At 40.3% G+C, this 13,508-nt stretch overlaps 1 protein-coding gene and 1 long non-coding RNA gene across 2 annotated transcripts in view; both read left to right on the top strand.

Annotated features, from left to right (window-relative positions):
- LOC143419122 (uncharacterized) overlaps positions 1-13,508 on the top strand; it is a 305,825-nt gene that overhangs the window by 205,536 nt on the left and 86,781 nt on the right. The window lies entirely within an intron of this gene.
- LOC143419121 (general transcription factor II-I repeat domain-containing protein 2A-like) lies at positions 4,659-6,008 on the top strand. The gene has a single exon (XM_076885445.1). The coding sequence runs from the start codon at positions 4,709-4,711 to the stop codon at positions 5,882-5,884; it is 1,176 nt and encodes a 391-aa protein (XP_076741560.1). The 5' UTR covers positions 4,659-4,708; the 3' UTR covers positions 5,885-6,008.

Below are 13,508 nucleotides of genomic sequence, written 5' to 3'. Positions count from 1 at the left end.
GTGCAAGTGTTTGTTCCTGCTAATGTCCATCTCCTAATCATTTTATTTCACGGGCGCAATTAAATTCCTCACACAGAAATTCAAGTACTTGCACTCGTAGAACTCAGCAGCCACATACACAAAGGAACCATCGCACACGTGAGAGTGTCTGCTGTGAAAGCGCTGCTGCAGTTTCACGCTCGTGCGGGGAGCTCTTTGTGCTTGCAGAGGAATCCTGGTCGTGCAAATCAGCTGACTTTTCACCGTTTGGCGCCGGAGCCCAAAGGAAGAGGGGCTGGTCATTTTGATGGACAGTTTAGGGTACTGCGTTAGCCCAAGTTACACTGTTGCAGCAAGCGCAGTTTTAAACCGTATGTGTTTACAGTGTGGAGGACCAAATTTGAGAAGTTATTGTTTTATGTGTGTTTGTGTGTGCGACAGCTGCTGAGTTCTATGCATGCACTATGCTGAATTTATCAGTCAGTATTTTAATTGTGGACGTGGCAATAGGTACCTGCAATAAAATAATTTGCTCAGATTATGTTTTTTTCTCACATGCAACTTATGACATAAAAATAATTCCATAAAGGACCAGCCTTTCCAGCTTCCCCATGATGTGTGAAGTCAGACTGTAGCTGCTGAGGTCTAAGGTTTGTTGGTCGCTGCAATAATTGAGAATCCTGAAGCTGAGGCCATCTAGACCCACTGCCTTCCTTATATAGCATATATATAATCGTGGAGCGAGGTTAGGGATAACTACGAATCATCGTGGGAATATATAACTGCTATTTAAGTGAACAGTGTTTTAAGTGTCTTTATCTAGTGTTTGTAGCTTAATTGATAACATATCATCCAGGCCTTGTATTTTGTATTTTTGGTTTTACCTAAGATAAATAACAGCTGATTTAACACTACAAAATATGGGAGTGCTGTATATAATTTACATCACAAATAAAATGCATAAATACATGCTTTCAAGGTAAGTATTTTCCTTAAATATTTGCACTGTTCAATGAACAAAATAAATGAGTCTGTTATCTCATGCTGTAAATCTCTTAGAGAAAGATTTTTCTATCACAATCACTATGAAAACAAAAACAGGAAACAGTAAAAAGAGTTAAATCCCTCAGTATTTAACAACACACTTTGTCCTTGCTTAGTTTTCCAGTGCTGGATCACAGCAACTGTAACTTCTCTATGTAGAAACTTAAACAGATGCTAACCGACAGCAGATATTTGTTTCTTTGTCATGTGAGCTCTGATTCATTTTTCATGTCACAGCCATAAAAGTCAACTTCAGAAAAGTACAGTAGTTGTCTAAAACAATAAAGTGATCAAAAATATGAAGTAGACCCATCATTTGATAAAACATGTAATGTTAAAAAACACATTTATATTTTAGTTTTAGTTTTCATTTTATGATCTAAAAACATTTGATAAAAAATTGTAATGAACCAACAAAATCTACCCTGAGGCTTTCTTTAAGGGCCACACAGCTTTACTCTTAGTATCGCAGTTTGAATCTAAATCTTGAGAGAGAATACGAGCTTGTCTTGTCATGTTGGTGAGGTTTTTATACTTGTCCCTCTGCTTATCTGTCTGGTTGTCCTTCTCTGTCCTGGGAGATGTGTAAGCTTGAGAGGCTGTCATTATCTCCCATATCTTGTGTCTCTCCTTCCCATCTTCCCCTTTGTCTAAATCCCAAGTATGGACAGAGCTAGACTTGTCAGCTACATAAAGTCACTTGTTAGGTTCCTGTTTAATCTCACCCCGCAGTCTGCGAGCCTGTGGTGTTTGTTTGTACTGACTGACAGCTTTTCATGGATCAATAACCCAGCTGTTGGCTTCAGGGTGGTACCAAGTTGAGTTTATCTCAGACCAGTTATAATAACTCTGAAAAATGACTACAGCAACTAACTTATTGTCTCTCTCCTGGCATCACATGACCCTTCACCCTATGGTAACTGGGAGGAGGCTCCAGCCCTTCGTGACCCTAGATTAGTCTTTTCTGTTTTTCTGAACAGAGACCTCTGATGTTATGCAATCCACCGGAACCACTCTTCCACTTCCAGGTTGGGTTACAGCTCCCGCTGCATCCATTATCACTGGGACCACTTTGGACTTTTCCTTCCAGTCACCTTGTTTGTGTGCTCCTTCTTTTCCAGTGCTCCTTCTTCTTGATGAGTCTGTCTACTGGGATGGCTACATCTAGCATAACTGGAGTCTTCTGCTCCTTGTCAACCATGACTCTGTCTGGTTGGTTGGCCAGCAGATGCTTCTCTGTGTGGAACTCGTAGTCCCACAAGATGTTAGCTTTGTTCTTTTCAACCACCTTTGGTCATGTCTTCCACTGGGACTTAGAGACTTAGGCTACGTTCACACTGCAAGCAAAAGCGCATCAAATCCGATTTTTCTGACCCTATGCGACCCATATCCGATCATGGTGTGAACGGCACAAATCCGATATTTTCAAATCCGATCTGGGTCCCTTTCGTGTGTGGTCCTGAATCCGATACATATCCGATGTTTTAGAAAGCGACTGCTGTTTGAACGGTCATGTTGCATTAAATCCGTCTTTTATGTCACTGACACAAGACAGACACCAATTATCAGCGCCGGAGAAGACATCGTGAACGCTTCCTGGCCATCCAGTGTAGATGTTAGTGAAACTGTTGGGAAGACAACGTGAACATTTTATTTGTACTGTATAACCTGCAGATTCTGACAGAAATCTGCAGCTATCCTTTGAAGCACCGCTCCTCTAAAACAGCAATAAGGATCATTATTAGGTTGTTTACATTATTATGTAAATAACAAAATAACTTAAAGCAAAAATTGGGAAACGTAAAGTCCGAAGTCTTTATATTAAGGCCATCAGTCAAACAATACTGTTGCTCTGGGTCTAAACAGAGCACATTGTGTATGACGTCTTCTTTTGCACATGCGGGCCGCTTTGAGGGTTCACACTAGAGAGCGTTTGCTGTCGCATTTTATTTGTTGTGTGAACGAGCAGACAAAAAAATCGGATTTGATCAAAAAATCGGAATTGAGCATCAAGACCTGCAGTGTGAATGTAGCCTTAGAGTCCATGTGAGCACAAATGTACACTATACCGGCCACTTGGATGTGCCTTTCAGTGCATGCTGTACCAGTTTGCATCTTGGCTAGTCTTGGAACACCTTTCTCACAGTTTCGCAGTAAATACTATTGTTGTGTTTTGTTCTTTAATAAAAATTAATCACAGAATATTTTCCTGATTTATATATTACTGTTAAAATGCATTTTTTATGCAATTGTGAAACCCAGAGTGTATTAATAAAACTGATGTTAAGACCTCAGCAAATTTCCTGACGTCGTGTTGAATTAACAACAGAATTAAAGTATAGCTTAAAAATATGGAGAAGTGATTTTGACTTGATAGAAAGACTGTATTTGCTACTTTAGTTACTTATACGCTCAATAAAAGAAATCAGAATGTCAGTCTTCTTATAGCAATAGATCTCCAGGCTTCCTGAAGGACATTCAGAGTCACTATGAATATTTCTGCCTTTTGCTACATTCTCTGTCAAAATGATCCCACACTGCTTTAGTAATGTTTTGGTCTGTACTCTGGGGCAGCCAGTCCATGACTGATACCGCTTCATTGTGTGTTTTTCTATGTGCGTATGCTTTTGCTGTGTTGGAATTGTATTTGGAATCATAGTCATGCTGAAAAATGAAGCTGCTAGCAATCAGAGTCTTTCTAGAACAGGCATGGGCGAACTACGGCCCGGGGGCCACGTGCGGCCCGTTGAACGTTTTGATCCGGCCCGCCAAACTTGAAAAAAATTTAATAAATTAACCTTGTTAATGTTTTATTTCCCCTGCAATTCTGATGTTTCCTCACTAGATGGCGCACTCTAGATATATTGGCTTTGTTGAGGTGAAGCGGCGTAGGCCTATTACTCCACGTTTGCACTTTACCCTGTGACCTACCGCCCCTCTATGAAGATGAGCGGTCCCAAGAAAAGGAAAGTGGACAGAGAATGTCGAGTGTTCAAAAAGGAGTGGACAACTAAATATTTTTTCACTGAACACCGATCATCTGCTGTTTGCCTGATATGCCAAGAAACTGTGGCGGTTTTTAAAGAGTATAATATTAGCCGTCACTTTGCCACAAAGCACGCAAATTATGCTAGCAAGCTCTCAACAAAAGAACGGGAATCTGCTGCTGAGAAGTTGGCAGCTAATTTGAAGGCTCAGCAAAGTTTTTTTCACCGTCAAACTGCCATTCAAGAGTCAAGTACCAAGGCCAGTTTTATAAGATAAGATAAGATAAGATAAGATAAGATAACCTTTATTAGTCCCACACGTGGGAAATTTGTTTTGTCACAGCAGGAAGTGGACAGTGCAATGGACAGTGTTTATGCTTTCATTCAAAATAGCAAAGGCCAGCAAACCACTGTCAGAGGGCGAGTTTTTAAAAGAATGTATGGTAGAGACAGCAGGTATTTTGTGCCCGGAGACCAAAGACAAATTTGAGAAAATCAGTTTATCACGGCGGACAGTGACTCGCCGTGTAGAACTAATAGATGAAGATATCACCAGCATATTAAACAAAAAGGCGAAGTCATTCACTTTTTATTCTTTAGCACTGGATGAAAGCAACGATGTCAAAGACACTACTCAGCTCCTCATTTTTATCCGAGGAATCAACGAAACCTTTGAAATAACGGAGGAGTTTTTGACAATGGAGTCTCTGAAAGGACAAACACGGGGAGAGGACTTGTTTGAACGAGTGTCTGCTGCCATCGAAAACATGAAGCTTCCCTGGAGTAAGCTTGTTAACGTCACCACAGATGGATCTCCAAATTTAACGGGAAAAAACGTTGGCCTGCTGAGGAGAATCCAGAATAAAGTGAAAGATGAAAACTCTGACCAGGATGTGATTTTCCTCCACTGCATCATCCACCAGGAATCTCTATGTAAATCGGTGTTACAGCTGAATCATGTTGTGAATCCTGTGGTGAAACTTGTCAACTTCATACGCGCACGGGGACTTCAGCACCGTCAGTTCATTGCGTTCCTGGAGGAAACTGATGCGGATCACCAGGACCTGCTTTATCACTCCCGTGTCCGCTGGTTGAGTTTGGGCAAAGTGTTTCAACGAGTGTGGGAGCTCAAAGAGGAGATTGGCGTGTTTTTGGAGCGGCAGGGGAAGACTGATGAATTTCCTGAGCTGAGCAACAAGAGCTGGATGTGTGACTTCGCGTTTGCTACAGACGTATTTTCACACTTGAATGAGCTCAATGTGAAACTGCAGGGGAAGGAGCAGTTTGTGCATGACATGCACACAAACGTGAAAGCCTTCAAATCCAAGCTGGCTTTATTCTCCAGGCAGATTTTGAACAAGTCATTCACTCATTTTCCTACACTAGCCACGCTGAAAGAGGCCGGAGCAAAAGTAAAGAAATACAGTGAGTCACTGGATGCACTGCACGGAGAATTCTGCCGTCGGTTTTTGGATTTCGATAAAATTGACAAGTCACTTCAATTGGTGGCCTTTCCTCTGTCACAAGACCCCGAAACAGCTCCAGAGGAGCTTCAGCTCGAACTCATCGACCTTCAGTCTGACCCTGCCTTAAAAGAGAAGTTCAGCTCTCTGAAACTAAATGACTTCTATGCTTCACTCAATGATGCCGCGTTTCCAAATCTAAGGCGAAGAGCGCAGATGATGTTGGCTTTGTTCGGCTCTACCTTCGTGTGTGAACAGACATTCAGCGTCATGAACATCAACAAAGCCAGCCACAGATCCAAGTTAACAGACCTACACCTCAGATCAATCCTGAGAATCGCCACAACAAAACTAACTCCAGACTTTGATGCGCTGGCTAAAAAAGGAGACCAACAACACTGCTCCCATTAAAATGTGTGTCTCTCCGTGATACGCACGTTGTTAAAATGAACAGTGCGCGCAGATCAACTATAACGCTTCACAGACTGACTTGCTGCAACTGTTTCGTCCTTGCACTGGTCGTTGTTGACTTTTGGCACCGGGGAAATACAAATACAAGTACATCTGCATCTCCTACCGTTTTTGGGGGGAAAAAAAGAGTTAGGAGGAGAGTGATGTGATATCCTGAAGGATAACAGAACTTTCAGTGCTTTAAAATAAAATATTCATTTATTTGATTTTCAGTGTTTAAAGGCTCATTTCGAAGTCAGAGATTTTATTGTAATGCTTTTCTTCATTTTCATTGGAAATTAAAGCACATGTTTTCTCCATATCCCAAGATGTGTATTTTTCCCCCAATGAGGTGATGTTTTCAAAGCATGCCATCTATCTACTCCTGTTCCGGCCCCTTTGTCAAATGTTAGAACTCAATGTGGCCCACGAATCAAAAAGTTTGCCCACCCCTGTTCTAGAAGGAAAGAGCATCTGATGCTACTTCTTTTTAATTTCATGAACTTTGACAAAATCCCTAGCTCCACTGCCTGAAATTGATCCTTAAACAATGACAGCTTACAGTGTCTTTTACAGATAGCTGTAGAACTCAGTGTTGTACCTCTCTCCTGACCTTCTTCGTATATAATAATGATAATTTGAAGAGAAATTTCAAATTTGAATTGATTACTCCATAAAACCTGTAGAAATGTCCCTTTTTAAATGAACCATAGTTCATTGGTTTAACAAAAAAAAAAAAAAGAAGAAACATACTTGCTGCTGGGTGTCGTCCAGCTGCACGTGGCAAATGTTAGTGGCTGCATCAGTATCTCCTCCTTTGCCCAGCTTACTATTCCAGCTTGCTATATGATGCCTTTTAGAGTGTATGTATTGATGGCTTGGATCTTTCCAACCATTCAGCTGGCTTGTCAATACCTGTCTTACCAGTGGAGGTATTTGGCTGTGGCTAGCCTTCTTGAATCCTTATGACCTGTGGATACCCAGGTACTTGCAGCTGATCTGTATAACTGCTATTCTGCCTTCTGGCAACTCCAACCCTTCAGTCTGGGCACACTTATTCTATCCAAATGAGATCTGAATGTCCTCACTGTAGACCCAGGTGAGATGGATAGCAGCTGGGACATTGCTTCCCCTTGGTAATAGTCAACACTCAATGGGAACTTGTGCAATTAGCTTCAAGTTGGCCTCTAGTATTGTTTTCCACAGTCCCACTGATTTCCTGTGGATAGTACATGTGCTCTATCAGTCTTGTCCCAAGCACGTCGGTGTCGATGTATGGGCATTGAGTTGGAGGCTTTCTTGTAATCAGTTCAGGTGATGGTCAGGTTGGTCTGCCTCGTGTTAGAGTTCTGGTGTGCTGTTCTGTCAACAAGGTGCTGGTGCCTGTAGCCATTGGTGTTATTTCCATTGTCTTTCTGAGTAGTGCTCATCTATTGATTAGTGTACCTACTCAATGTCTAAGAGAAGCTTCCATGCTGTGTAATGTCCCCTTCTTTTCACCAACAATCTGATTACCTGTCTTTCTACCAGGTAATTGGCCTCTACCTGTGGGGAGGCATGTATTCATCTGGTACTTTGAAGTTTCAAGTTGTTGACTGTTGTTCTGGGAAGTTGTTGTGATCTGCTTTTAGGTCCACCAGATGCTTGGCATTGGTGTTGTGTGATGCCTCTTTCTCCCAGATCTTCTAGTATTGCTAGGTCTGCCCTTGTATTATTATTTCCTCATAGGTGAGAGTACACCCTTGATGATTCTAATAGCCTCAGCTTCTCTGGAATATCTCGTCAACCTGGTGGCCAGACCTGTAAGCCTATGTTTGTCTGTTTTTAGAAGCATCAGTTATGAATATCTGATATTTATAATCATCAAGGACCCGTCTCTCATAATGCCCTTCCACATTTCAGTTAACTGACTAAACGTCCCTCTGGACTACCCTGATTTTGGCTTCCAGCCTTCTTTACTAGTCTTTATCAATAGTATAATTTTATTAATACACTACAACTTAACTTTAAAATAATCACTGCATCAGATGGAATCAGGCAGAGATACACAGACGTTGTTGTTATGATCATCATGTTATGATCATCATCATCATCATCATTACCATCATCTCTATCATCATCTTCAATCTTTTCAGATCTGTTTTTGTAATGAGCTCATAACAGCATGAAGATGATTGCATGTACCCTCTCTCGCTCGCTCTCTCTCACACACACTCACACATGTACAGATATACCCAGTGAACAGCTGGCATCTGTTCGGGTATGACATCTTCATCGAAAGGGCCTCATCATCTGCTCTCCGTCTCTGCTTTCATCTCTCTCTTTGTCACTCTGCCTTTTTCCCAGCATTTATCTCTTAGACCGTCCCTCTTGCCTCATTTCTTTATTTTATGTCTTTTATCCTCTTTTATCTTCCTCTTCATCATCATCTTTCACAGTTTTGCAGTGTCTAATATACACATCATGACACATCATCAAAAGTCTACTTGTATTAATTACATTACAAATAGCACACATACACACACACACACACACACACACACACACACACACACACACACACACACACACACACACACACACACACACACACACACACACACCAATCATTTGCTGTATTTCTTTCAGGAATATTACATGTTTCTTCTCATGTCTGGCTTCAAAAAGGTGACTTGAGGAATAACTTTCCCACTGCATAACAATTCACTTTTTTGAAGACAAGTACAACAATGCATAAATATGTTTGTGGATGTGGACAATATATTTAGTGGAACAAGAATTTACACACAAGTTAGTCAGGTTATATTGTGAGAAAGCTGACATGTCAAACAAACACTGCTGAGGAAACAAACAAGCCTTAAGTGATCATGTGATACACATAGCGAGGAGCAGTACCCTCCATGGAGAAGGAGAGGCCAAGATCAAGCACGGAGGGAGGTTAGCCAACAGGCCTTGGAAACTGCCAAGCCCAGACTTACAACCTTGGCCAGCCACTTGAAGAGGTACACCAGAGAGATAGAAGGCAGGAAAATACAACCAACTGTTCTCCACAGAATTTCAATCCAACAGCACAAGTCACCATCAAGTGCAGGATTTATCGCTGCTGTTCTGCATAGCTCTAAACTCCCTCAGCCAGATCGTCACCAAACCTTGCTATGGGACTAAGGAGTCACTCAAAGCATAGAAGAAAGATTTTGTGTAAATGGGTGTGAATGGGTGAATTTGGCATGTTATATAGCAAAGTGCTATATAAGAAACAGTCCATTTACCAAGTGATAGCGACATCAGGAAGAAGGAACATGAGAAGCCTGAGGAATAGCAAGGGCTGAGACAGGAGCTCAAGAAGATGTGGAGGGTGAAGTCAACAGGGGTCCCCATGGTAATCAGAGCAAACTGGGCATTTGGTTCCCACAAATCCCAGGAATGCCAGCCAAGATCCCACTGGGATTTGCATAGAAAGTGCTTGTGTTATGAACAATTATTTATTAGGATAGAGAAGAAATTTCATTTCTTTGATGTCACTTCCTACTAATTAATTCCCAGTGTTGGGAAGGTTACTTTTAAAATGTACTCCACTACAGATTACAGAATACATGCCCCAAAATGTATTTTGTAACGTATTCCATTATGTTACTCAATGAGAGTAACTGATTCTGAATACTTTGGATTACTTAATATATTATCTTGCTTTTTACAACCACATGAATGCACTATTGCTGTGTGATTTATTACTATTACTGAAGGTTACTCGCCATAACAATACCGACTAGATTTTTAAATCTTAATATAAAATGAGTAACAGTAACATTAGGTAAGGCTGCACTTTTTGAGTCGGGCTGGACTGGGCTACACCGCCATGAGGCTACATTCTTTAGGGATATACCTGTAACACTCTGCCTATTGCCTTCATATTAAGTAATTTTTTGAATAATAATTTAAAAAAATATTTATTCACATCATTCTGCGGGCCACGAGATTGAGACACAGGCATTAGAGCCTCTCAATGTGTGTTTTGTTTGGGTTTCCACCAGCGTGGAATTACCTAAAACAGAGAGGGGACAGCCTAACATATGAAACAGGAAAAGACTGCTGTGTAATCCATTTATTTCAACAAAGTAACTGTATTCTGAATACCACCTTTTTAAACGGTAATTGTAACAGAATACAGTTACTCATATTTTGTATTTTAAATACATAACACCGGTCCATGTATTCCGTTACTCCCCAACACTGCTAATTCCTAACACATTTCTAATTTCTGGCCATACAATAAATTGTTCTCTCATGTCCATTATAGTCCTTCAACTCTTCATCATTCCACGCTACGCTTTATCAATCCCTGAAATCAGAGACATGTTATATGAAGCCCTTAATTTGTAATAATTTGAGCAAGGAGATATCTAAACGTAATTAACATCATTAATAGTTAAATGAAAATTGGCAAACCTGCATGCACATGTCACTAATGGATTTATTAGGCTGTGATGATATAGCATCTCAGCTGTACAAAAGGAAGTTTGATATTGGCCTCTTTTTATATAAACTTGGACATTTCTATTTGGCTTTTGAAGGTATATTGACTAACTTAAAAAGAATAATGAAGGCAGATATTTTTAATAGCTGAGAAAATAATGTGTTCAATAATAAATGCAGTAATTATATTACCAACTCTGCAAATAAATAACTCTCACACTCTGTTCTCCATCAAAAGGCAACATACTGATTAGCTCATGTGTTTCTGTGTGTGTCTTATTCATTGCTCTTTAATCTTTTCTTTACTGTAGTTATTGTCTTTACATTCAATTTTCTCCTTGCCTGTGGAAATTATTCTGACCCTAATCTTTCTAAGTGTCTCTAGTCTCTGGCTGACCCTTTTATATTGTCAGTAGCGTCTGACGCCAAGCTTTACAAAAGATGCTGTCACATACAAAGCAATGAGCCGATGGGGAGATGTCTCTGTCTATTTCACACAGTCAAGCAAACAACAGAGAAATCTGGTGATTTTAATCTTCACTGAACACAAAGTTTAATACATTTATCTGCAGCTGTCGGCCCTGGTACTTAAAATTGTGTGAGGTGAGGAGGTTCATGATAGTGTCGGTTTGTCCCCTTTTTGCTTTGGTTTAACTGTGGCTCAGGAACATTTGGGTTATTGGTTATTTGGTTTCTAATAAATTATTAACTAACTTTAGTTGCAGTCTACTTGCACAATCTGAATCAACATCAATATTTACAGAATTTCTCCCTTGATGAAAATTTTATTTTACTTCGTATCTTTATATTTGTAGTAAGAGTTCAATGACATTCATTCCATCTATAATTTTTAACTGATTACAGAATTTGGCCTAAAAATATGAAATTCTGTATGTATCAATAGCTCATGCTGCTGCCAGTGATGCAACGATGTCCTGGCACACTTTGGGTCCTTTAATATGAACTGAACATTATATGAACACTGCAGCCCTGCCCGAGTTGTGTTGCTGATTATGTCCAGCTCTTTATGACCACGGTGTTCCCATCTTCTGATGGCTGCTTTTAGCAGGATAATGTGCTGTGTCAGAGAGCTGAAATAATTTCAAACCGATTCTTGATCATGAAAACGAGGTCAGTATACTCACTGGTCTCGACAGTCACCTAATTTCAACCAATAATGCAACTGTGGTGGAATGACAGATTCACATCATATGTGCAGCCAACAAATCTGTAGCACATGTAAGATGTTATTTTGTCTGTATAGACCAAACACACCTTATTAAATCTATACCACGAAGAATTAAGGCACACCTGAACAACACAAAATTATCTGTATCTGGTGACTGTATATTAACAACTATAAGATCTAGTTATTCATCCTTTTTTAATATTTTTGTTAAAAAATGCTCTTGGCCAGAATTTGAATTTTTAAAAGATTTTTCATAATATCTTTGAACACTGTCCTTTTACTGTTCAGTCATAAAGCAGACGGATAAAGCTCTGTGGGAAGCCGGGGAGACTAAACCATTTTATTGAAATCAGAGTCCCTGTTTCTCTGTTTGACAGGCCATATGGCAATGCTTAAGAGGAAGACCTGAAACAAATCAGAATCAGAATCAGAATCAGAATACTTTATTGATCCCTGGGCTAATCTCCAGTTAATAAAAATGTTGACAAAATGTGGCAGAATTCAAATGAAGAAATCAAAGTTTAACTGAATGATAGAATTGTGAATTGTAGTGTTATTTAAAGAGTTTTACAAAAATACTACAGTACAGTCAGTCAGTCTGAACTTTTCAGATCTGCTGTCCTGTCTGTGTGGTTTCGGTCCAGCAGCCATTATTAGTCTAACTGTTCTCACTTACTGAGCTTCTGTTGAAGAACACACTATAAAAACAAGGTTTGAATGTAAAGTCAAGTGATGCAGCTTGAGTTCAGCTTTCAACAAAACAATCATATTTCACGGTCCTTCGGCTTGTTTAGTGAACAAAATCCAAATTCAGTGAATTCTAGCATAGGAAACAACAAGCTTAGTGGTAAAATTTCCTGGCTACTTAATATTCCACAATCAAATGTTACTGATATTATAAGAAAATATAAACTATACAACAACTCTCTGAAGTGTCAGTTGCTACAGACCTCCAAAGTCTTGCCTTCAGATTAGCTCAAGAACAATGCACAGAGAGCTTCGTGCTTAATGCTTTAGCATACTGTGACATATTGGACAATTTCATGCTCTCAACTTTGTGGGGATTTGAAAGGGAGAGTTTGGGGATGACTCCCTCCTTTTACAACTTGACTGCGCACTAGTGCACTCCAGGTCCATAAAGACATGGATGAGTGAGCTTTGTGTGGAAGAACTTGACTGGCCTGCACAGTTCTGACCTCCACCCACGGGATGAATTAGAGTCTGCAAGCCAGGCGTTTTTGTCCAACATCAATGTTTGACTTCACACATGTACTTTCTTAAATGCTTTGTACTAGAAGAATGGTCAAAAATAAATATACTCCTTAACCTTGTGGGAAGCCGCCACAGAGGAACTGAAGCTGTTATAGCAATAACATCATATTAAACCTTATGGATTAAAAATGGGGTGTCATTCAAGGTCATGTGCATGTGAAGACAGATGAGTAAATACTTTAAATGAGCAGTGTGTAATCAGAGTATTGCACCCAGTCAGTTCAGGCCTACTGAAACACACTTCATGAGGATCATCCTCTACTAGGTCCTGTGCTGATTGCCTGCACTGTGGAACCAAATTGGCATTTGCCAAAGAATACCAGAGTTGGCAGGTCTACCACTGGTGCAGGTTAATGATGGGCCTGTAAAATCATTTATGACGTGTTTGGTGTTGCTACACTGATGGTCTGGGGAGGTATATCCAAGAAGGGATGCACAGATCTCTACAGGCTAGGCAACGGCACCCTGACTGCCATTAGGTGTTTGGTGGGCTGTGTAAACAGACTCTACACTGGTGCAGTGGGTCCTGGGCTCCTCTGAGCCACAGAAATTTCTGGTCTCATGGGATGAAAGTATCCAAGAATTTACAGAAGGCTTGAGGAATTGAGACCATTCAATGGCCCCCGTGATGTAAATTCAGTAGAGCACCTC

Source organism: Maylandia zebra, linkage group LG6 (assembly GCF_041146795.1).
Source record: "Maylandia zebra isolate NMK-2024a linkage group LG6, Mzebra_GT3a, whole genome shotgun sequence".
In the NCBI taxonomy this organism is placed as follows: domain Eukaryota; kingdom Metazoa; phylum Chordata; class Actinopteri; order Cichliformes; family Cichlidae; genus Maylandia; species Maylandia zebra.
The sequence above is the reverse complement of the archived record's forward strand: the minus strand, read 5'-3'. Positions and strand labels throughout refer to the sequence as shown.